This window comes from Manis pentadactyla, chromosome 3 (genome assembly GCF_030020395.1).
Source record: "Manis pentadactyla isolate mManPen7 chromosome 3, mManPen7.hap1, whole genome shotgun sequence".
Lineage (NCBI taxonomy): Eukaryota > Metazoa > Chordata > Mammalia > Pholidota > Manidae > Manis > Manis pentadactyla.
Genome location: NC_080021.1, coordinates 106,125,822 through 106,149,771, shown reverse-complemented (window position 1 = coordinate 106,149,771; position 23,950 = coordinate 106,125,822). Strand labels below are relative to the sequence as shown.

Below are 23,950 nucleotides of genomic sequence, written 5' to 3'. Positions count from 1 at the left end.
CACGTAAACCCGTAGGAACTGTGACCCTCGGAGCCTTACCACAGCCCTGCTCAGTCATAGTAGGTTCAGGGTCTCTGTGAAGTCTGTCTTATTCCAGTGCACTCGACAGCTCCCCAGGAACCTGAAAAAGTTCATCAGCTTCCCTAACCACCTTCAGGCCCTGGCCGCAATTCAGCTAATTTAATACAAGAGAATAATAACCCCAGATTACTTATGCTTTCGATTGTTCAAATCAATTGTATGGTAAAATGTGGCACTTAAGTACAGGGCAATGTAGTCTAACTGTAATACAAAGCTAAGTGATGCGGTAAAAGAAAAAATCTAAACTGCATACCAAAGCATAAGTAGTTAGTTTTTGTGGTATGAAAGTATTAATCACATCCTGACAGAACTGTCATGTTACCTGGGAGTTAGGAAGGCCAGTGCCTTGTCTAGTCCTATGCCAACCAGGTATCACAAATCCTGGTCAGGTTTATTTTCTGGAGGGTTTTATAGCAATTTTCTAGTAATTTAGATAATTTAAAGGAAACCCTAAAGGGAAGAGTAAGAAATGGAGAAATGGAAGGGGATGGGGAGAGAACTGATTTATAAACACTCCTGTTAGTCCAAACTGATAACAAATAACAGATAGGGGTTGGGGAGAGGGGGAGGGATGAGGAAAGAGAGAGAGAGAGAGAAACCCTTCCTTACAGTAGAATTAAAGGAACTAATACATGTAGAAGGAATGATGGAGATACAAAATAACTCTTTTGCAGCCATCATAATAATTCAGGCAAGAATCTTCAATGGATGCTAAACTAGTGAGTGAGTGAACATTTCAGGAGGAACATTTCAGGAACTTACATAGCCTTGAAGCATCCCCTGTGAGATACTTATTAACAGCAAAGCAGAGACTGGTCATTTTACAGCAGAGAAACCTGGCAGATGCCATCTTAGCCTACTGGTCAAAGCTGACGTTGCTGATGATGCCACATACTTCCTGAGAAGGCGCACTTGGGAAAGACAAGCGTCCCCTCCCAGGAATTCCTGCCCAAATATGCGTCACCTGAATCTAATCATGAGGATATGTCCAACAAACCCAAATTAAGAAAGAGCCTACAAAATAAATGGTCTATACTCTTCAAAAATATCAGTGTCATGAAAGATGAAGGATGAGATGATGTACAGATTAAAGAGACTAAAGAAACAGCTAAGTGCAAGTGTGATACTGGCCTGGGCAAAAAAAAAAATAGCTCTGTAGGCTATTACTGGGACAACTGATGAAATTTGAATAAGGTGCATAGATTAAATAATTGTCTTGTGTCAATGTCAGATTTCCTGATTTTGATAATCGTACTGTGATGGCATAAGTGAGTATCTTAGCTCTTAGGAAATACACACAAGTCCTAAGGGATAAAGGGGCATGACGTCTACCAGGAAGGCTCAAATGTTTCAGGAAAAATTATATCTGTGACATATACATAATTTATATATACAGCATTGTAATATTCATTTGTCAATATGTATTACTGAATGATGGTCATTTTACAGCAGAGAAACCTGGCAGATGCCATCTTAGCCTACTGGTCAAAGCTGTCAATATGTAATACTGAATGATGTATGTGGAGAGAGAACGCTATAGCAAATATGTCAAAATGCTGACAATTGGTGAATTTGGGTGTAGAGTGTATGGGAGTTCTTGTTACTATTCTTCCAAGCTTCTTTTATGTTTGAAGTTATTCACAAAAATGCAAAGTAAAATAAAGGTTGGATGAGTTAATGTGTCAGCACCTTTCCAGCTCGGAGGGTTTCTGAGCTGAAATCCATCCATAGCTTGTCGGCCTAGTGTAAGTCTGGGGCTTTGCCCATTTGCGTCTTGTCCAACTTGCCCGACCCTTCCTCCTGCCCTGCCATGGTCACGGCTGCAGTTTTCTCCCCCTCATTTCCTTCCAAGTTTAGAAGGTAAGATAACTTCCGAGTTCTTATGAGCTTTTCAGAGAAAGATCCTACACAATTCTAGCTAAAAGAGTAAGGAACACACAAGGGAAATTAAACCTCTGCTATCTATTTGATCTTTACTTTTTTCCATATAACTCACATTCCCTCTCTAGCAGGTCCTTTGTCCTAGTTAAATATGCCTTAAGCCACCTCCTTAAAAAAAAACCAAAGTCATCCTGGACTCAACACCGCCTCCAGCTTCTGCCCACCTTCCTCCCTTTCGTGGCTCAACCTCTGGAGACTTGCATCTGTTTGTTCCCCTTCTCTCCCATGATGCAAACTGCTCTTGCCTAACTCACCTGCCACCTCGTGATAAGTAAAGCTGAAAGGCAGTTGCCACCCTCACTTCATCTACTGGTAGCTTTTGATGCTGTTAATCACGCGTTCTAGAAAACACTCTCCCGGCCCTCGCAGCCCCAGTTGCTGACTCTCCTCTGACAATGCTGGGTGCTCCTTGCCCGTCTCTGTTGCAGGCTCCCCTGGCTCTACCTGTCCCTGGAATGTGGGTGCTCCTCAGGGTTCTTTTCTAGGCTCCCCCTGTATGCCTTCCATTGTGTATCTTCTGAGCTCCAGGCTCAAATTTCCAATTGCCTGCCTGACACCTGCACTTGGATGTCTCATAAGTTCTTCAAACGCAACATCTCCACATCTGAGCTTTTCACTCCAGCCAGGATTCCTGCTCTCAGAGAACAGCAGCATATGGATGCAGCTGGCAAGCCCGAAGCCTGGCATTCATCTCTGACTCCTCTCTCAACCTGCACAGCCGTCAGTAACTCCCACGATTCCAGCATGTCAGCTCCGCTGCCCTAGTGAGGTCAGCCTGTACCTTCCCTCTCTGAGGGCGTACCTTCCCTCTCTGAGGGCTTACCTTCCTCAAAAGTTAGCATTGTTTCAACGCCTGCCTTCCGCGCACTAGACTAAGTTTTGTAGCATCTGTGACCATGTCCACCTTGGGCACCACTGTGTTCCCAACCAAGGTCACTGCCTGCAGCCAAAATAGGGCTCCCACTTCCATCATGTGGGAACTTTGTATTCTTCTAATTTTTCATCCAGAGAACAGAATTTTTCTCCCCTCCCCTCTCTGAAACATTGGTAAACATCTTTTGCCTAGTGGCCCAATCTGGTTCTGAAATATCATTCAGTTTTCTTTCAGAAACACTTATTTTCCTCTGACTTTTCCTCCCTATCCTTAGACACATCAAGACATCATTAATTTGGATTCCACTAATTCAAAGTTTGCAAATATTAGATCCAATGATCCTTGAATGAAAATTCATCAATCTCATTGCTATAAATATTCAACCTTTTGCTACAAGGAAAGGGAATTCTTTAACTAGAACTTATGACATTAAAGATCCATTTAACATACTCTCCTCTTTTGAATTTAATAATTCATCTTTAAAAAACAGAATACTCTTTTTAGTTATCATACTTCCTACTAAAATATAAGCTATAGTGTAATGAGGTTTTCCATTACCTTACCTTATTTTACTTATTAGAGCATATATAATAAAATTAAAGTGCTTTTTGATTTTCAATTCTTAAAGAACCTATTCCAAACAAATAAAGATATGCTATATATTTCTCTTTCTTCATGTGAACTGAGAACCATATTTCACCCTGAATGGGTCACCAAACTGAGCCCCTGTGATGGCTAATTAAGTGACAACATCTCACAGGATCTTCTCCTCCATGTGACTTTGGGCTTGTTCGTTAGAAAGGCACATGCTCTTCCTCTTCACTAGGACGTTTCCTTCTATTGTGAACTTCCTACTGAGTCAACTGTCTGCAGAACAAGGGAAAACCTGTCACCCAGCCGCTGACAGAATAATCTGCAGAGCTGGAAAGAGTAAGTGTCAGAAATGAATGGCTCCGAGGGCAGGGCCAGATTGGTGTTTTGCCGAGCCTGGATGAACTTTGCAAAGCACGTTAGGAGAAAGAATGTAGGTGCGCACTTTGTCAGCTGCAAGTGATTTCTGGAGCTGCTCCCCTGACTTTTTCGCAAGGATGAGATAATAAAAACAAAATGGCTGCCAAGACTGTTTGACTGGCTGACTGAACAGTGGCTTCAGGTGACTGCCCAAGGTCTGCTCCTTGGCCCCTGACCCCAAGCATTTCAAATTCACTCAATCCATTAGGCCAGGCTCTCAGTCTTAAACTCATGCTATACAGATGATGTGAAACAAAGATGACAAGTAGTTACCAACACAGCTTTCGTTTGCTCCCCAACACACTCTCAGACAACACTGCTAGGAGAATACATTGGCAAAAACCTTTGCAAGGCAGTTGGGCCTAGGGCCCCTTGCCTTAAGAATGTGATGCAAGAAGACATACAGATGGCCAACAGGCACATGAAAAGGTGCTCCACATTGCTATTCATCAGGGAAATGCAAAGGAGCTACCACCTCACACCAGTCAGAGCAGCCACTATCCAGAAGACAACCAATAGGTGCTGGTACGGAGCTAGAGAAAAGGGAACTGTCCCTACACTGGTAGTGGGAATGGTCCAGCACTGTGGAAGGCAATACGGAGGTTCCTCAAAAACTAAAAATAGAAATACCATATGACCAAATAATTCTACTTCTGGGAATTTATATGAGAAAAGAAAATCACTGACTCAAAAAGACATATTCGCCCCTATGTGTATCACCACATTATTTACAATAACCAAGATATAGAAGCATATCTGAAATGTCCATCGATAGATGAATGGATAAAGAAGATGTGGTATGTATACACAATGGAATATTACTCAGCCATTAAAAAAGAAAAAACCTCGCTATTGCAACAACATGGAAGGACCTTGAGGGTATTATGTTAAGTGAAATAAAACCAGTCAGAGAAAGACAAATACCATATGATTTCACTTATATGCAGAATCTAAAAAAACAAAACAGAACAAACAAAACAGAAACAGACTCATAGACATAGAGAAGAGACTGGTGGTTACCACAGGGGAGATGTTGGGGTAGGTGGGTGAAATAGGTGAAGGGGTTAAAGGAGCACAGAATTTCATTCATAATATAAATTAGTCAATGGGATGAAAGTATAGCATAGAGAATATAATCAATAATACTGTAATATTTTTCTATACTGACAGATAGTAACTACACTAGTTGGGGTGAGTGTTTAATAATGTAGATAACTGTTGTATCACTATGCAGTATACCCAAAACCAATGTAATACTGTATATCAACTATACATCAATTTAAATAAAAAAGACTGTGTGTATCATTATTAAGAAATTCTCATAAATGGAGAGGCCCTGGTAGCAGAAGAACATTCACCAGAGGATGGAAAGTTTGTAATAGCAACACCAAAAAAAAACAGGAAATGAATAGTAGGGGACTAATACTTTGTGCTTGCTCTGTTCTAGGTGTCATTTTTAGTTTTACATTTGTAAACACGTTTAATCTTCGTAACAACCCTATGATGTAGGTGCCAGGTTTTTCCATTTTTTCAGATAAGGAAACTGAGGCACAGAGGCACTCGCCCAAGCTAGTGCTGGAGCTGATGTCCAGATGTAAACAGTCCAGCTCCAGAGCCAGCTCGTCAGAGGACTATATATCATGCTTTCTGACATAGTCACACTGCAAATACTATGTACTTAAGTGTTTGTAATAATATGGAAAAATAGTTATGTTATGTCTAGTTAGAAAAAGAAACAGGATCACAAGTACATACATAGAAAAGGGAACAACAGCAACAAGATCAAATCTCTATGCTTTGAAAAAGAGATTCAAAAGTTGAGACACCAATACGGTATTAGTGATGTTCAATGGATGGTGGAATTACAATTTCTCCCTGTCATTTTCCATTTTTGAAAGGAAGCATGTATTGCTTTTTAGGTAATAAAAATGATCATTTACTCCTTTGTAAAGCTCCCATGTGTTTCCTGTGTCCACTCACATTTCCCTCTACTTCCCGTCTTGCTACATGTCACACCTTCACAGCAAATTTTTTTTCTCCAAGGCCTCATTTCTCTCCGCTTTTATTTCTTGTGCTTTTTCCTTTCTTCTTCCTCCTGTGGCACTCTCTCCTCCCTTCCATGTCCCACAAGGCTCATGAGCAGAAGGAGAAGAAGCCCCCCCAGCCCTTGCTGCCTGACGGCCCCCTTCTCTCTGTATGTACAATGGGTGTATGGGGGAGGGGCAGTGCATAGAGAGTTATTTTCTGGAAAAAACAATAATTTTTAACCTTGTGTTTTAGTTTTTCTAATGACTTCTAAAATTATTGACATAAAATTCTTTGACCTTAAAATCTGAGGTTAACCTGGCCAGTTACTGATCTAGAGCCCATTGGTTCTTCCAGCACCCTCTGCTTTCTGTTCCTTTCTCTGCTGTTGGGGAACAACACGTATCTCTCCCTGGCAGCCCTGTCTGGGCTCCCCTTCCCTGCAACAATTTTGCTTTTCCTTCTTGTTCTTCCTTCTTCCAGGCCTGCACTTCTCTTTGGAGCAATGCCTGCAGACAATCAGCTGTCCTCAGCCCAGCCTTCTGCTCCCGTGAATACCTGGCTGACAGGCATGGCGACCTCATCCCCAGGCCACCTGCACTGTCACACTGTCTACTGATGTACACAGGAGTAGAAGCAGCAGTACTAAAGCCTTAAGGAGTGGAGTCAAGAGCTCCTTCCTTCCAGACCATCTATCCATCCCCCGGGACCACACTCAGGGACACCTGCCATCTGAGCTGATAAGGAAGACCTCCCCTCCTATAATCACTCCATCTAGTTCACACAGTCCATGGAGTCTAGAATGCTGATGCCTCCAGCAATTAGTGCTCAGACGCTGGCTGCTGCTTAAGTGCCCAGATGATGAATGTCCTTCAGCATCTCTTTGGCACAGAATATTTTGATGGATTTAACAAAAGTTCCGATTTACTCAAGGACCATGCAAGTCTTCATGGCACTGACGAAATGTCCCAGGGCTCCAAGCCAGAGCCCATGTGAAAAAGAAACAGCCAGTGGCAGCTGCAATGGAGGCAGATTTGCTGCCCACAGGCTTCACCCATTCTGAGACCAGAAGGCATGTATGTGGCATTTGCAAACTGTTACCCAGCAAGGGTTGTGGACTCATGCTCACCTCTCGTCACATTTAATCAGGATCACACTGTCTGTTCCAGTCCCCAAGGCTGCAGCTCCCTTCTTGAGTGAAAAAAGACTCTAAAAAAAAAAAAAGCATATTTGCAATTAATTGCGTGTAAAGTCAAAATCCATCCCTTTGGCTGTTTTTTTTTTCTTTTCTCCATTTATTTCTAATCTTTCCCTCCAAAGCCTGGATTGCTAAGAGAATATGGCATTCTTTTTTTTTTTTTTTAATTTTTAATTTTTATTTTTTATTGAAGGGTAGTTGACACACAATATTACATTACATTAGTTTCAGGTGTACAACACAGTGATTCAACATTTATATACATGATAATTCTAGGTACCAGCTATCACCATACCAAGTTGTTACACTATTTTGACTATATTCCTTATGCTATACATTACATTACGTCCCGGTTACTTATTTATTTTACAATTGGAAGTGTGTTTATATATATATATATATATATATATATATATATATATATATATATATATGTATGTATTTTGTGAGGGCATCTCTCATATTTATTGATCAAATAGTTGTTAACAACAATAAAATTCTGTATAGGGGGGTCAATACTCAATGCACAATCATTAATCCACCCCAAGCCTAATTTTCGTCAGTCTCCAATCTTCTGATGCATAACGAACAAGTTCTTACATGGAGAACAAATTCTTACATAGTGAGTAAGTTACATGATGAACAGTACAAGGGCAGTCATCACAGAAACTTTCGGTTTTGCTCATGCATTATGAACTATAAACAGTCAGTTCAAATATGAATATTCATTTGATTTTTAAACTTGATTTATATGTGGATACCACATTTCTCTCTTTATTATTATTATTTTTAATAAAATGCTGAAGTGGTAGGTAGATACGAGATAAAGGTAGAAAACATAGTTTAGTGTTGTAAGAGAGCACATGTAGATGATCAGGTGTGTGCCTGTAGACTATGTGTTAATCCAAGCTAGACAAGGGCAATAAACATCCATGTATGCAGAAGATTTCTCTCAGAACATGAGGGGGGAGGTTCTAAGCCTCACCTCTGCTGCTCCCCATTTTCTCACCAGATGGCCCCCCCTGCGACTGTGCCTGTCTTAGGTTGTTCCTCCCTTGAGGAATCTTACCCGTCTCTGGCTAACCAGTCATCTTCCGGGGCCATACAGGGAAATGTTAAGTTGGTAAGTGAGAGAGAAGCCTTATTGTTTGAAAAGGTTAGCTTTTTACTTCTTTGCATATTTATGCCCTGTGGCTTCTATGCCCAGCATTTGTCTTGAGGTGTCTTTACCACTTGGAAGAATTATGATACTCGGTAAATTCGACATGTGGCACGAGTTCTATTTAAAGGTTGTAATTAGGTAGGAAGAAGAAAAGCTATAGAAGTAGCAGGAAGAAGAAAACCTGGGAAGATTGATTATTTCTTTGACATATCTTCTTGTAGAGTAACTTCAGCATGGATAGGTTTTAAACTACTAATTAAATTGTGCGCACACATTAACATAATAGGAATATAGTTACATAACCAAAGCATACCTGTAATTACCAGCCATCTCCAGTGAAACCAAGAAAACCAGTTAGGCACCTTAGGCATTTGTGAAAACTTATCTATGATATGGTGGATATTGTCCAACTGAACTTGAACAGTCTGAGAGAATTCAGATAAATTAAAACAACCCATTCCTGGGGAATGTTCACATCCCATATGTTCTTTTAACAGTAAATAGTCTGTGCTTGTAAGATTTTGGAGTGCTACAATTTGCACTTCTCCTAATTCTTGGTTGAGTTCCAACCGTATAGATCCAGTCAAATTTGTTGTTTTACTGTATGCACAGGCCAGCTTAGATACCTCCTTCATCATTCCCATGGCAAGTCCAGGAACTGGTGGGATGAGTGCATCTACAGCTGTAGCAGTGCGTGGATCTTTGTTGGGGTTTTTTTTTTTTTTTTTGCTGATCATCTTCTGTCATGAGTCTTCCCGAGAGTGCTGATGTTGGAAGTTCTTTTTCATATCGTATCTTAGTTCATTTTTGGGGTAGCCAAATTAGGCTTTGATCCTCTGTATAAACACAAACAGACCCTTTGCCTACACTTTTATATGCCCTTTATATCATTGTGTAGAACTCATTGGAGGTCACCACACAGGAACTGCTTTTTTTTTTTTTTATCATTAATCTACACTTACATGACAAATACTTTGTTTACTAGGCTCTCCCCTATACCAGGTCCCCCCTATATACTCCTTTACAGTCACTGTCCATCAGCGTAGCAAAATGTTGTGGAATCACTACTTGTCTTCTCTGTGTTGTACAGCCCTCCCCTTTTTCCCACCCCGCTATGGATGCTAATCTTAATACCCCTCTTTTTCTTCCCCCCATTATCCCTCCCTACCCACCCATCCTCCCCAGTCCCTTTCCCTTTGGTACCTGTTAGTCCATTCTTGAGTTCTGTGATTCTGCTGCTGTTTTGTTCTTTCAGTTTTTCCTTTGTTCTTATATTCCACAGATGAGTGAAATCATTTGGTATTTCTCTTTCTCTGCTTGGCTTGTTTCACTGAGCATAATACCCTCCAGCTCCATCCATGTTGCTGCAAATGGTAGGATTTGCCCTTTTCTTACGGCTGAGTAGTATTCCATTGTGTATATGTACCACATCTTCTTTATCCATTCATCTATCGATGGACATTTAGGTTGCTTCCAATTCTTGGCTATTGTAAATAGTGCTGCGATAAACATAGGGGTACACTGGTCTTTCTCATACTTGATTGCTGCATTCTTAGGGTAAATTGAGAATATGGCATTCTTTAGTTGAGACTTCTCTTAAAAAACATGTGCTGAAATGCACATAACAGAATTTACCACCTTCCTCGTTTTTGAGGGCACAGTTCAGCGGCCTCAAGTACATTACACTGTGGTACAGCCATTGATACCATCCATCTCCAGAACTTTTCACCTTGCAAAACTGAAACTCTGTCCCCATGAAATGCTGACTCCCCATTCCTTCCTCCCCACAGCCCCTGGTGACCACCATCTACTTCTGTCTTCATGAGCTTAGCTACTCTGGGCACCCACTTCATATAAATGGAAACTACAACATTTGACCTTTTGTGACTGACTTATTTCACTCAGTATAATGTCCTCAAGGTTCATCCACGATGCAGCATGTGTAAGAATTCCTTTCCTTTTTAAGGCTGAATCACATTCATTGTATGTACACACCATGCTTTGTTTCTCCATTCATCCATCAATGGATACTTGGGCTCGCTTCCACTTTTTGGCCATTGTGGATAATGATGCTATGAACATGGATGTACCAACATCTCTTTAAGCCCTGCTTTTAATCAACTTAGATATATACCCAGAAATGGAATTACTGAATCATATAGTAATTCTATTTTTGAGAAGCTGCCACACTGTTTTCCACAGCAGCTGCACCGTTTTACATTTCCACGAGCAGTGCACTACCGTTCCAACTTGTCTACATCCTTGTCAACAGTTATTTCCTCCTTCTTTGGTAACAGTCATTCAGATGGGCGTGGCAGGGTACCGCCTTATGGTTTTGATTTGCATTTTCCTGACTGGTGACATTTAACATATTTTCATGTGCTTATTGGCCATTTGTACATGTTCTTTGGAGAAATGACTATCCAAGCCCTTTGCTCATTTTTTAATGGGATCATTTGGGTTTTTGTTCTTATTGCTGTTGGGTTTACTTGGGCTTTTGAGTGAATGAAGATAACAAGACCATGGAAACTGTAAATAGAGCTGCTCCCCCAACAAACCAATCTTCATATAATTCAAGCCAATCTTACATATAAAATGTAAGAACACATCAACTCCTCCAGCAGGTATGTATTACATGGCTTCCAGATTTATATTTTGCTACCAACAGCTCTACTGGTTCTCTCGCATTCAGTGAAATTGTGTGCAGTCAAGTGAGCAGAGAGGTTTGCCTCAAATCCAGCACTCTTCAAGGCACACTTGCTGGAGGGGCTATATTTTGTGCAGGTGCCTGCCCAGCCTGGGACGGGACCAGGAAGGAGGCATGGGTAACTGGCGTGGGCAGAACAGTGTGTGCAGAAAGGCCACACTGACAAGCCAATGCCAAATCTTTGTTTGTGCTTTTGGTTATTGATTTTGGGTAGGACTCTGAATCTCAATGGCTGTAATCACTGTGCAATTTGGAGAGAGAGCTGGGGGAGGCTGACCCAAGCCCAGCTGTACTGCATCTGCCCAGCAGCCTTTTACTATTAACTACAGATCATTAAGCTGTCGGAAAGGAGAGCTGCTTCCTCACTTTACATCTCCAAAGGGTTGCTGACTGGAATTTTAAGTCATAGCGCCAGAGTGTCCTCTCTTCTAATGCCCACTTTAGAGTCATCTGAGTTCTTAAAATATGTAGCATAGGAAATACTAACACACATAGTTTTAAGGGGTGTGTCTAATAAGAAGAAAGCACATTTACAACAGCAGCAAATAGTGTACACCAATAGACCAGACACTGAATAGAGGAGTTTAAAAGCCCAGTGTAGCTAAGAAGTAATGAGAAAGGGCTTCATTTTACAACCTTGGAAAGAGAAACTGAACAATCTTACGGACAAGGGAAGTAGGAGAGAAAGCTTAAAGATGCATGACTCTCTCACCAAAAAAGGTGTCCTCTTGTCCTCCATTTAGCAGATACCTGGGTGACCCCAAAAAGAAGGCGCTCAGGGGAAAACAGGGCTAAGTCTGTTACTGCCAGGAGGGCTCAGAACAGAGGCCCCAGTGGCCCCACCAAGCAAGCACAAGCTACTCCAATTAGGTCCCACAGCAAATGAGCTCATAAGCACTGTTAGAACCACAGTCGTAGACCAGACTTGAAAATTCCCTGAGCAGACAAAATCAGTTTCGTCATACAAGCAAAGCTTAATTTAGCTTATTCTGCAAGACAAACGAGGCTAATGATCTGGGTCATTTTTTGCTTGTGCCTCTGAAAATCATGAGTGAAACTTAATTGTTCCCCCACATGGATATGAGGTAACCATGAATCAATCCCCTTTGGCTTAAGAAAATTCTAATATTGTAATCAATCACTAGATTGATTCAAGAATAAACCCTCACTGCTTCCACACTATATACATGGCTTTATAGCAATATACCTGAGCCTTATTTCCTGTTTTGGCAAGGGCTCCTGGTTGCAACCTGCCTTTTTGGTATGAGCACAATAAACTCTTATTAATTACTACTACAGCGGTTCAGTGGTTTTACTTTGACTTCTGCTTTTTTTTTCCCCCTGAACTTTTGACAGCACAAAACTACCAAATGGTAAATTGGGGATAAATAAGAGATTTGGTGCACCTTGTCAAGGAGAGGAAGTAGTCTTGTCTGGTCTTTAATGAGAAAGAATAGGGATTCTCAAATGAGGAGCAATTACCTAGGATAATTGATCACTGTAGCAATTGCCACACTTACAGAAAAACACATGCCCAAATGGGAAGCTTCAAGATGGGTAACAAAGGTGATATGAGGCATGAAAAAGAAAATTAGGTACCAAAGACAGAGGCAATTTATACTTTCAGGAAAGGAAGGAGGGAAAGAACTAAATGTTACCCACAGCAGGAAGGGACCACGGAGAGGAGGGAACTTGAGAGACAAAAAAGCCACTCCCTAATGAGGAGGAACGGGGAAGACAGCTGAGATGGCCTGCCTCTCTGGGCTGGTGAGACAACACATAGACAGTCATTTTTAATTCCTGGCAGCACACTTAATGGAGCCACTTACTGGTGAGTCAAAGCAGAGCACATCCAGGAAGCTAAGGAGCCTGGAATCCCGGTGTCCAGAGAGAGCTCAGAGGACACCTGGCTGTGAGCAGAGGGCACTGGGGGCATGTGGCATGGGTGGCCTTTATATCTGAAGGGCTGTGCCAAGGCAAGAGCAGAGGGGTACACTGCTCTGGAAGTTTCAGACGGTAAAACAATGATCAAAAATTGGAAGCTGCAAGGATTCATGTGCATCTCCAAATAATCAAGACTAGCAGAGATCAGTGTTCATCAATAGAATGGCTGAGGAATGAGTTAACCAACACCCCTGACCTCCCAGCCCTGATTTTGGAAGAATAACAATAGATGTCTGAGAGAATCAAGTGCTTATTTAGGACTAAATCATATCTATATTTAGGGGTAATAGATATTAAAACCAATGTGATTTTTATTTATACTAAATGAAAAATTCAAGAAAGATCCATTTACCTTAAAAAATCATAAGTACTCTAGAAACAGGCTACATGATTTCAGCTGACATTTAAAATATGTGCAAATAAGGATGGGATTTTAAGTTATATAGGTAAAAAATAAGCAGGCTTTCTGGGTGTGAGTGGGATGAGAATGGGGAGAGTGAGAGCCCATAGGCTGGGGTGGAGGCTTGAGCTCCGCCACTCCATCCGGCCCTGTGACAGGAGGGTGGTGCCAGCTCCTTCCTTCTTTACTGGGAATAATACATCTTACCCATCTTTAAGGAAGGCAGGAGAGAAAGGGGAATGGTGGAAAGCTCTGGGATAAACCACGTCACTCTCCCGACTTGCTGGTTTCTCTTCCTCTGTTACAATGCAGATAAGCAGCTTGAAAAGCTGCAGTGATTCTTTCAAGCCATTACTAGTAACCTTCAGATATTTAACTAAGACTCAGATTCCACTGCCCAGTGGACCACAGGGCTTCAGGAAGAGCCTCTGCTAGGTGCAGGGGACATGAAGATTATGACGACAGTGCTCAGTCCCCAGCTGCCTCCCACCTTGCCTCCTACGTCCCCTCCTCTTGCTCTCTCTCTGCCTGGTGGGACTGGACCTTCTGGTCTTCGAGAGCTTGTTTAGTCTGTCTTTGCCTCTGGGCCTTTGTACTTACTGGCGCATTTCTTGGAAAATCCTTCCCTCCAGTACTTAGATGGCTCCCTTCCTCATTCAGTGTAGGTCTCTGCTCTATATCACCTCCACAGAGACCCTTTATGGCCTTCTTATACAACAGCCCACTACCATTCTGCTCTCTTGTCACCATGCGACATGAGAGTAAATATTTATCTGTTTACTGCGTGTCCCCTTCTAGAACATAGGCTGCATGAGGGCAAAGATTTTGTTGTAGTATACAGTTAACAAGTATTTGTTGAATCTGAACCATAAGCTCAGAGACCAAGTCCAGGGAAATGCCCACTATTTGTTGCCATAAATCTCTGGCCACAAATCCCAAGGTTGAGATGTAACTTTGGTGATTGGGGCCAGACAGCTGGGGCTTAATGGATACCAACACCTCCGATCTAAGGCCAATTGTAAAAGCAAGTCCAGAAATCTTGGCACCCACCCCACAAGGCCTAAGATGGGGTCCTTACTAAGTGGGAAGCAGTTGTAGGCCCTTCTAACCTGACCAGCTGCTTGCAGGGGGAAAAAAGAAGCGACAAAAAGACTTCAACTAAAGAAAGAGAAAGGGCACGACTTGGAAATAGCAGCTCTTAACTCTTCTAACATTCTATCAAAGCCCTGTCTTCTGGCTTTAAGGTCTATCAATTGTCCTTAACTTGATCCTTTTATACCAATACTCTCCTTTGTGGGCAAAGTGGATGAAGTATGTATGTGTATGAAAGAACACTGGACAGAGATGAATGGGGGTCATTACACATCAAGGATTCCTAGCAAGAAGGTCTTCAAGCCCAACCTATGAAGGAGCTGCAATCTGCCTGCTTTGGCCCTTCCCAGTGCCTTGGGCCCCCGCCTCCCTCAGCGATGGCTGGACTCTCTGTCCTTCCTCCACCCCACACACACGCTTTGGCTTGCCCCCTCTGCATCCTGAGGTTTGAGGGAAATGACAGCTGCATCTGCCTTAGGGAGACTGGTAGTCCTTGGTCTTGCTTCTACCCATCAAATGGCCAAAAGAGCTTCCCACTTTCTAAAGCATCTGCTCTACTGAGAAGCCTGTACTCTGTGACAACACCTCATTGACTTCTGTGATTTGGAGGAGGTGATCAGCCAACAGTCTTCTTAGAGACGCCATGTGATTCGAAGGCGATATCGTCCTGCACACGAGGCATTTCTGGGAAGCTGCTACCTGATTATTCACATGCAATTCTATGGTTTAAAGTCACTCACTGTGAGCTTGTGCCCTAGGTGAGTGTTAAAAGAAAGGAAAGTGCGTACCAGGATTGTTGACATAAAAAGAGACCCAAAGCTGATAACTTGGTGACAAACGTGAACATCAGCACTGAGCATGTGCTCAGACACACGATTATTCCATGTGATCTCAGGCGCACTTGGGAGGGTGACTGTCCCCTCCAGATCTCCTGCCCTTCCCTTCCCTTGGGTACAGGGTTTGTTCTGCTCACTGCTGCCCCCTAGTGCCTGAGGCAGTGCCGGGCACACAGCCGTCCTCAACGGAAAGACAGAAAGCTTCTCACTGCCCTCTGACCGCACTTGTCTCTCAGCGCCTCATTCCTTGTCTCCTATTGAATGGAAATATCCCCAGGAGAGGCAACACTTAGCTTTTACTCATCACTGACATGGCTCTCAGGTGGTTTCCTGAGAGTAGGTGATGATGGGATTGGACAGAGAAAATAACACAAGGGCTGATGAAAGCCCTGAAATGCAATGGTGGCAGGAATGCAGAGGTGGAATGGGGGGGCAAAGAGCAAACTGAACTGAGCTCGCACCGCACGTCCTGGAGGCTCTGTCCTGCTAAGTTTCTGTGTAACGGGAAGCATTACATGGGAGCTCTCTTTTTCTGAGATGCCTGGGTACTGTTAGTCTTTAATTTTTTTTTAAACAGAAAGGGCATATATTTTTGGTTTGGAAACATTTCAAATAGTGTGATGTGAAAACCATCTTTCTCAAGAACTATGAGAATCGCCTCTGCACAGAAGCGGGCTGAGGCCATGCGGGGCCTCAGCAGAACACTGGTGACCAGTTCCAGGGGACCTGGCTTGAAGCGGGCCTGCGGTGTGAAGAGTGCAGTGAGTTATGGTGATTTGCCTAACAGATCCCAGGGTCTTTTGTGATTTTGGAATTTGGAATTAAGCTCATGGTTTGGGCTTTCAAAGGACTCAGAGCTAGAGATGTGAATTACTAAGCTGTGACTGTAGCTTCCCTCCAAACCTACTTTCAAAAAAGGACCTAAAAACTCATCAGATTAATTTTTGCCAAGTTTTTCTAATACTGAAGACTTGGTAAAGGTGACAAGATTCCAGCAAAGGATGACTACTGAACCAGGCTATCTTGACTATTCCTCCCAATTCTGAAATTTTGTGATTCTGTATTTTGGAGGAAAACAATCTTGGAACTCTTCACTCAGCTTAAATGCTATCTCCTGTTTCAACTCAGCAATTGATTTACTTCTAATGTTCTTCACAGCAATACTATTTGTTTAATTTAGTCCTATCCAAAACTTCAAGTCAACAGTTTGCTTTGAACAAGTATAAAAAATGAATGTCCTTATCAGCTAGGGAAAGTTTTAGTTTGTATTGGTGGCCATAAAAGAGATGAATAGCTCTGTGGGGTGCAACAGAGAGTGTGTGAAAGGCCATTTAGAGAACAAAAGATGACCCTTCCCTTCCCGAATGTGTGAAGTTTCTGGTGGGTGATGGAAGACCACAAAGTTTCTCAATGCCATTTCCATCTCTGTGGCTCTAAGCATGTCAAGTTATAAACTTAGTGCTCACAATAGAAGAAAAGACCGTAACTTTACCTGGTTCAAAAGATGAAGAAATGATATCGCAGGAGATAACCAACACGGGGAAAACGGATCAGAGGAAACATGCTGTGGGTGACTTTGGAGCAGCCTGCTAGAGACTGGTGCTCAGGGCACCTGCCCCGCAGTGGGAAAGCAGCCCAGGGATTGTCAAGAAACAAGCGTGTTGGTTAATAATGTTCCTGGTCTGACGTGCCACTGGGTGGCCACGAAACCTTGGGCAAAGCCTCCCCCATCTTGGGCGAGGGCTTCTTCTTCTATACAACAAGTTTATTTTTATGTTACCAGTATTTATGCCGAGTTTCTCATGTGCCAGGCACTAAGGTGTTTCGTAAGGCTTTCATCAGATTTTCAGAAGTCTTGGGTCTTGGAAACTCTCAAAGCTCATCAAGAGAGAAATACCTGAAGCAGCTTCTGCCACAGCCGTTGGGCTCCCCTCTCCCCACTGGGTCCTGCCAGGAGCCCCTCCACTGCCCTTCCTCCCTGCAGGTCAGTCAGGAAAGAAACCTACACGCAAAGAAGACCATTGTTTGGCCAGGAGAAAAGGCGTAAGAGACATGACTTGGTAATGCTTTTTCTTCAGCCTGTGGAGATATATTTCTGGGACTGATGGGCAAAGTGATTGTAAAATCTGAAAAGACTGAGGGAATATATGGCCCGGCCTGAAGCTGCAAGAGGCTACACTTAGTGATGCACGGAATGGAATGGCCCTGAGGTCTAGAGCCCAGAAGTAACTAAATACGGGGGTCAAGTTACTTCTTAACCTAGCGTTGCAAGGGCAGGGCTCACTTTTAAGGGCTCCTATCTCCAGAATGGTCTGGATCAAGTACTCAAGGAGACACGGAAATGCCTTTAACTGAGCTCTGAAAGACCCCTATAGCCCAGCCGTTTGAGATAATGAGAAGGGTATTTTTGGTGGAGGGAGGGAGTAACAATTTAGCATCCCCTTCACATTAAGAAAAAAGCCCTTGGTGGAAATTTGATTCAAGAAGGGATAAAGTGTTTGATTAATTTATGAACTATGCTGTACAAAATTTTGTCACTGAACCTTTTAATCTGGTTTCTGCATTGGTAGTCCAGGGCAGGGACCACACTGATCTGGGAATTAGGAAACCCCTTTAATCCTGGTGCTACCTTTCTAGCTAACTGCAGCCTCTTTGTTTTTACAATGCTGATTGCCATCTCTGTTCTGCATGTCTTACACAATTGTCATGAGAATCTGAAAATCAAATGAGTTTTGGATATTGGAAGTGTGTTGGCAATGGTCAAATGGTTATCAAATATAGGCATTATACATTAGAAAAATAGTTCATCTATCAAAAATAAGCCTGTAGTTACAACTAATTGGTATTTTAAGAAAGGTTCATAATTCAAATGTTCTTTCACAATTATGTACATGGATAGAGATACAAAGATACAAGAAGGAGCAGGGAGAATCAAATGGTTGTTGTGTAGCCAAATCACCTTTCTTTCCCTTTGAAATGAAGAAGTAGACTCCAAGTTTGCAATATCAATAAAAGTACAGCAAAATCATTCTCAGACCACATAACCTGGGCTTTCTGGGCAAGGTTAAATCAATTTATCTGAAGTGTGAACCTAAGAAATACAGGCAGAAACCAGAGAGCACAGGGCAGCTTGCTGTTTGACCAACCTAATTTCAGGTTGTGCAAACAACATGGAAGCCAAAAGAAAAAGATGCCCAATATGAGATCATTTGGGCTATTTGAGACTGAGAATATAGTAACATTTAACTATGCAAAAATCCACTTCAGGGAAATAATAATTGGACAAAAATTATATCATGTTTCTCTACCCTTGGATAAGTTGAGAAATGAAAGTTATCTCATGGTGGGGTACTAGGCTTAATAGGCTGAATAATGCCTTCTCCTCTCAAAGATGATCCTAAATCCTGAAATCTGAGAATATGTTACCTTACATGGCAAAAAAGACTGCAATATCAAGAAAAGAAGGCATGGTAAAATTATTCTCAGACCACCTGACCTGGGCTTTCTGGACAAGGTTAAATTAATTTACGTGAAGCTTGAGCCCAAGATATTCATGCAGGAGCCAGGGAGCACAGGGCAGCTTGCTGGTTGACCAGATTTGGTGAAATTCAGGGTCTTGAAATGGTAGATTATCCTGGGTTATCTGGGTGAACCCAGTGCAATCACAAGGGTCCTTATAAGGGAAAGCAGGAGATGGGAGAGAGAGAGCCAGAGAAGGAGATGTGGCAGAAGCAGAGGTCAGAGAGAGAGAGATTTGAAGATGGAAGAAGTGGCCATGAACCAAAGAAGGCAGGTGGCCTCCAGAAGCTTGAAAAGACAAGGAAACAGATTCTCCCCTAGAGCAGCTCCGGAAGGAGTGCAGCCTTGCCGGACCCACCTGGATTACCGGCCTCCAGAACTATAAGATAATGAATTCATGTTGTTTTAAGCCATTAACTTTGTGGTAATTCGTTCCAGCAGCCATAGGAAAGTGAAACACTAGGTAAATTCAGGCTGTGGGCTTCTCTACTAAATTTGACCCCTAGAAGTTGAAGAAGGGCATTAACAAAATAAATAAATAAAGTGCTAAACCAGGACAATAAAAACAAGATGCTAAATATAATCTGTAAACATAAATCGTTAGTTCCTTTTGATTCCATGGCTACTGCTATGGTTGTGAATTGTATTCAAAGGTTTCTGATCTGTTCTAGCCCTGTGTTTTCTCATTATGAACTCACTCACATACATATACATACACACACACACGCACAGACACACGGCCTAAAACAAAAAAAGTTCCATGGTAGATCAGAGGTCCACTATGACTCCCTGCTTTACAGGAGCCCCTACTTTCCCTACAGACCCCTCTCTTGCCTCCCCATATCCTATTTCCCCCACCACCCCAGGGCTTCTTTATCTTTTTGAGGCAACTGCTTCCCAAACTCCAGGCTACTTTGAGGCAGAGTCCATGGTGGAACACTCTTAGGAATCACATGGTGGGCAATGCTTACTAACGCCTGTCAAGAAGTCTTTGGTTTGTGGCAGGGCTTGTGTGACGAGAGAGTTTGGAACCAAGATGTCTCTCAAATGGCTGTAGTATGGCTTTGAGTTTGTGTGCTGCTTCATGCAAGCACATGACACAAGCTGGTGGCCTAGCAGGCTAAAGCTGTTCAGCTCAATTTATGTGAACAGGGTGAACCAGTTTTTTCAGTGCCTTGGTGGTAGTGAAGAGAATGGCATTAGCTTTTTGAAGGTCACGACAGGGATATGAAGTACTGTGCCATGATGTTCCACGAAGAAGACCCAAGTTGTTGGCATCCTGCCTTCAGAGCAGCCTGGCAGAAAGCAGGAGCCCGTGCTTTGCTGGGACAGATCCGGCCCAGAGGTCAGATATGATAGACCACTAGAGCATTTCTCTATAGGATGAAGTCTCTGGTTAAGTCCACCAAATGTTAACATTCAGTGGTTCAAGATAAGATGAGGAGAGGATATCTGATCAGCATATTTAAATAGCACCAATTGTCCAAAGAAGCTCACAGGTACACTGCCCTGTCCTCCTTGTCTTCCCCCAACATGCAACATTATTATAGAAAAATGAAATGCATGAACTAGAAGTAAAACCATTCTGCTTTCTCTCTGAGGGTTTTCCTGAATTTCAAAGAGTAAGGAGTTCACCCCCTTGTATTACTCAGACATTCTTGCCACTAATTCTCCCCAAGTAGTACCTTCTGGAAAGAGACCTTCTGTGGATAAAGCATCTCCAAAAATGATTCCTTCAACTCAGGTTTTATGGAATATAATCTTAAACTTGGAAAGAACAGAAATACATACATGCTCAGATGTGAAGGCAATGAGCCTGGGAACCGCAGCCATTCCTTTCTCCTTGACTTCTGGGAACATCTTAAAGCGTGCAATCAGCATGGCATACATGTTAGATATGGCACCACCTAAAAGCACAGCAATTCAGTTACCTTTCCTGGTCACCGTGAACACCGATTCACATGCAACAACCCTCATTTCCACTGATCTACAGTCCTCCTTGGATGCAGGAGACTGTCTCATTGGTTATCCTTTGAACTGAATCCTCAGATTCAGGTGCTGGCTCAGACAGTCCAAAGAAGGAGCACCGGGCCAGCCACAGGACAGACGCTCTCCCTCTGCACCCCTTCTCTGTCACTAAGGGGAGCTGCATTTGACTCTGCTCTTCCTGTGAACCCTTTGAACATGCTTGTAAGAACTGCGAAATAGCTGCCTTTCCTTCCAGATTGCAAGTGTGGCCATTCAACCTCAGGCCCATGAAAATCCTGCTTACATCCTGATGGAAAACACTTATTTCTGTTCATTTCAGCTCACACAATGATGTGCACTTGGACTGAGGCAAATCGGTTGCTCTTAATGATGTGGACTGTTAATCAACAATTCTTAAAGAATGAGGATAAACATTTATGCTCATCTCTTCATAATCATGTTTGTTGATACCCCCAAACAGGTCTTCCCTTGCAAAGACATTGAAATAAAATTGTGATATTTAACCAAATCTTATTTTATAATTATAGGAAAACAGACAACTAAGGGAATTTTAAGACCATACTGAATTGCTTTCCTTGTGTTATCCTAAAATTGTCAAGGATGTCACACCATAAGATTTGTATCCATATAAAATGGTCTCATTTGATAAGCAAATAAAAAGTGAGCTTTTCCCCAAGATTGTTGGAAAGTTTACGGGTTTTATTATATAGGAAAAAGATTTTTGTGCATGCAAATGAACATGCGGGCATGGAAGTTGTGAGACCATAAGGCAGAATGAAGGTATTATCTCCTCCTTTCACCCAAAGGGGGACACAGCCAGGCCATGCCATCATGTGGGTGCTTTGAGTTCCCTTCCCTTTAGGTGGGAACTCAGAAAGGGCCTCCGTACCAAGCTGAATGGCCCACACAAGGCCATGACCTTTACCTTGTGAGAGCTGGGCTCTGATGCAAGCAGGAAGCCTGGCACAGAGCAGGCATCACCCAAATCTTGGCTCCATCACCAGTTAGAATGGGGGCAATTCCTACCTCTTCTGGACCCCAGAGACAGAGGGCAAACAGAATCCAAGTCATGCCTGGGCCCAGTGTATAGGGTGCTGTTAGGCAAGGGACTAGCTTTTAAGGGAACTTCTCCAGCTCATGGTTTCTCAACACTGACACATGATGATATATTGGGCTGTGTAATTCCTTGCAGTGGGGGCTGTCCTGTGTACTGTATGGTGTTTAGCAGCACCCCTGGCCTCCACCCACCTGGTGCCAATAGCACAATGTCCCTTCACCCAAGTTGTGACAACCAGAAATTGTCAATTTCTCCAGATGTTGCCAAACATGCCCCAGGGGGCAAAATTGTCCCCAGTTGAGAAGCACTTCCCTAGGTATCCTCTCAGAGAAGCTGTGGAGAAAGGAGGGCAGAAGGAAAAGGGAAGATGTACATAAAGAAAGTCCATTGCACAGCATAATGATCCAAGAGGCTTCCAGCTCTGCTTTCCCACTAACTCGTTCTGCAGTTCAGTCATTTTCCATCTAAAGGTTCAGTAGCCCTGAGAGGCTTCTGGGCCTCCGGACAGAGCAGACTTCCCTGAACAACCCAGGTAGAAGGAGAGATGCATGAACCCTGCATGCTCTTACTTTGAATCTTCCAGAAAAAAGATGCAAACACAAGCCCCCCATGACTTGCTGAGCAGTGAGGAGTGCTCCAGCTCTCTGTGTGTAGACAGCATCACAATGACAGATTTCTTCTGGAAGTCCCAAAGGGTCTCCACAAAGCATGAAGCCTTTGGAGGCTGTAGATGGCAAAGTTAAGGCAAACTGAGCTGAGCTATATATTCAAATCACAGACCTAACTCTTCATATTTAATCCCCGGCAATGGGACTTTCAGATCTCAGGTACATAAGATGTGTGGTCTCCCTTATCGCAAACCCTTACAAAATAAGACTGTTTTCTTCAGAAATGAGGCTGGACACTACCTAGCAAGGCATCCATTGGCAAGTAAGAATGCTGTAATCTGTCTCTCCTTTGTAATGTCTTGTAGAAAGCAGAGCAGAAATGGTTGCCAGCGGTCTTTCCTTCTGTCACCTCCCCACTTTGCAATGCCTACATTACATTGCAGCATGACATCGATGGCTTCCATCCTGGGGGCGGAGTGGGCACAGAATACAGGTCTTTAGGATCTAAGGAAGGAGCCCCATGATCAAACTTAAGTACAAACTGTTCAAACTTAAGAAGAGCTCTTCTCTGCCCACTCTTTAAAAGAGAGCCCAGGATGCTCCTGGTTCCCTCGGGGCAGCTCAATCACATGACTGATTTCATAAGAGAATAAAGGTGGAAATGCTGTTGATCTCTGAGCCCTACCTAATTCCTCATGAAAAGCACCTGAGGAGCATCAGTTCTAGACAATGATGACAAAGTTCCCTCAACAGAGCATGGTTTCCAAAGGAAACTAAGTTCTAAGTTTCCTACAAAATAAAGGCTAGATTAAACTTCACCACAGCTGGTCTTCAATGACTTCTAAAAAAGCTAATTTTCCCTTCCATTTAACTAATGCATCTTCCTTCAACAATTGAAAAATTCCACTCTATCTTTAAAAACGCGACATAAAAGAGCATATCTGAGCTTGTAGGTCAAGCTGCTTAATTTAAAGACCTGGTCTTGAGGCCACTATTGCTCATTATAATTTCTTTTTTCCTCCTGTTCTTTACTTTTTTTCTTCCTCATCATCTGCTTGTCTTTGTAAATTTGATGAAGAGAGATCTCAACGTGGCTTTTGCCAGCCTGACACATGGCAGGGATGGCTCTGGCCTCCCCCGACGAATCAGTCTCAGAGTACTGAGCCCCAGGGGAGCGCCCACCACTTCTGCAGCCCCCTGCCCCTCCAGCCACTGACTGGGTGCAGGTCTGCACAGCAGGCGTCTTTTCCATGGCTCAGTGACTCTGCCCACTGCTTCCTAACTTCTCCTTCTGCTCTGCATCAAACCAAGCTTCACACAGATCCAGAACCAAGGGCAGGACTTTTCGTTTCAGGATGAGTCTCTTGGCTGGAAAAGGTAAAACAATGGAGCTTAGAATTGGTGGCTGATGGTAAAAGGCAGATGGAAGAGGTTGAATGGCATGATAAAGAGAAGGAATGAGTGATCTCTTAAGATATCTTCACCATCCCTTTTAGTTTTAAGAAA

At 42.9% G+C, this 23,950-nt stretch overlaps 1 protein-coding gene across 1 annotated transcript in view; it reads right to left on the bottom strand.

The window, feature by feature from the left end:
- LOC118935861 (uncharacterized) overlaps positions 1 to 23,950 on the bottom strand; it is a 102,502-nt gene that overhangs the window by 77,602 nt on the left and 950 nt on the right. The window contains exons 2-3 of the mRNA XM_057498257.1: positions 20,582 to 20,697; positions 7,062 to 7,141 (exon numbers count right to left, since the gene is read on the bottom strand). Coding sequence (XP_057354240.1) covers positions 7,062 to 7,141; positions 20,582 to 20,697 — 196 coding nt within the window. The remainder of the gene's footprint in view (positions 1 to 7,061; positions 7,142 to 20,581; positions 20,698 to 23,950) is intronic.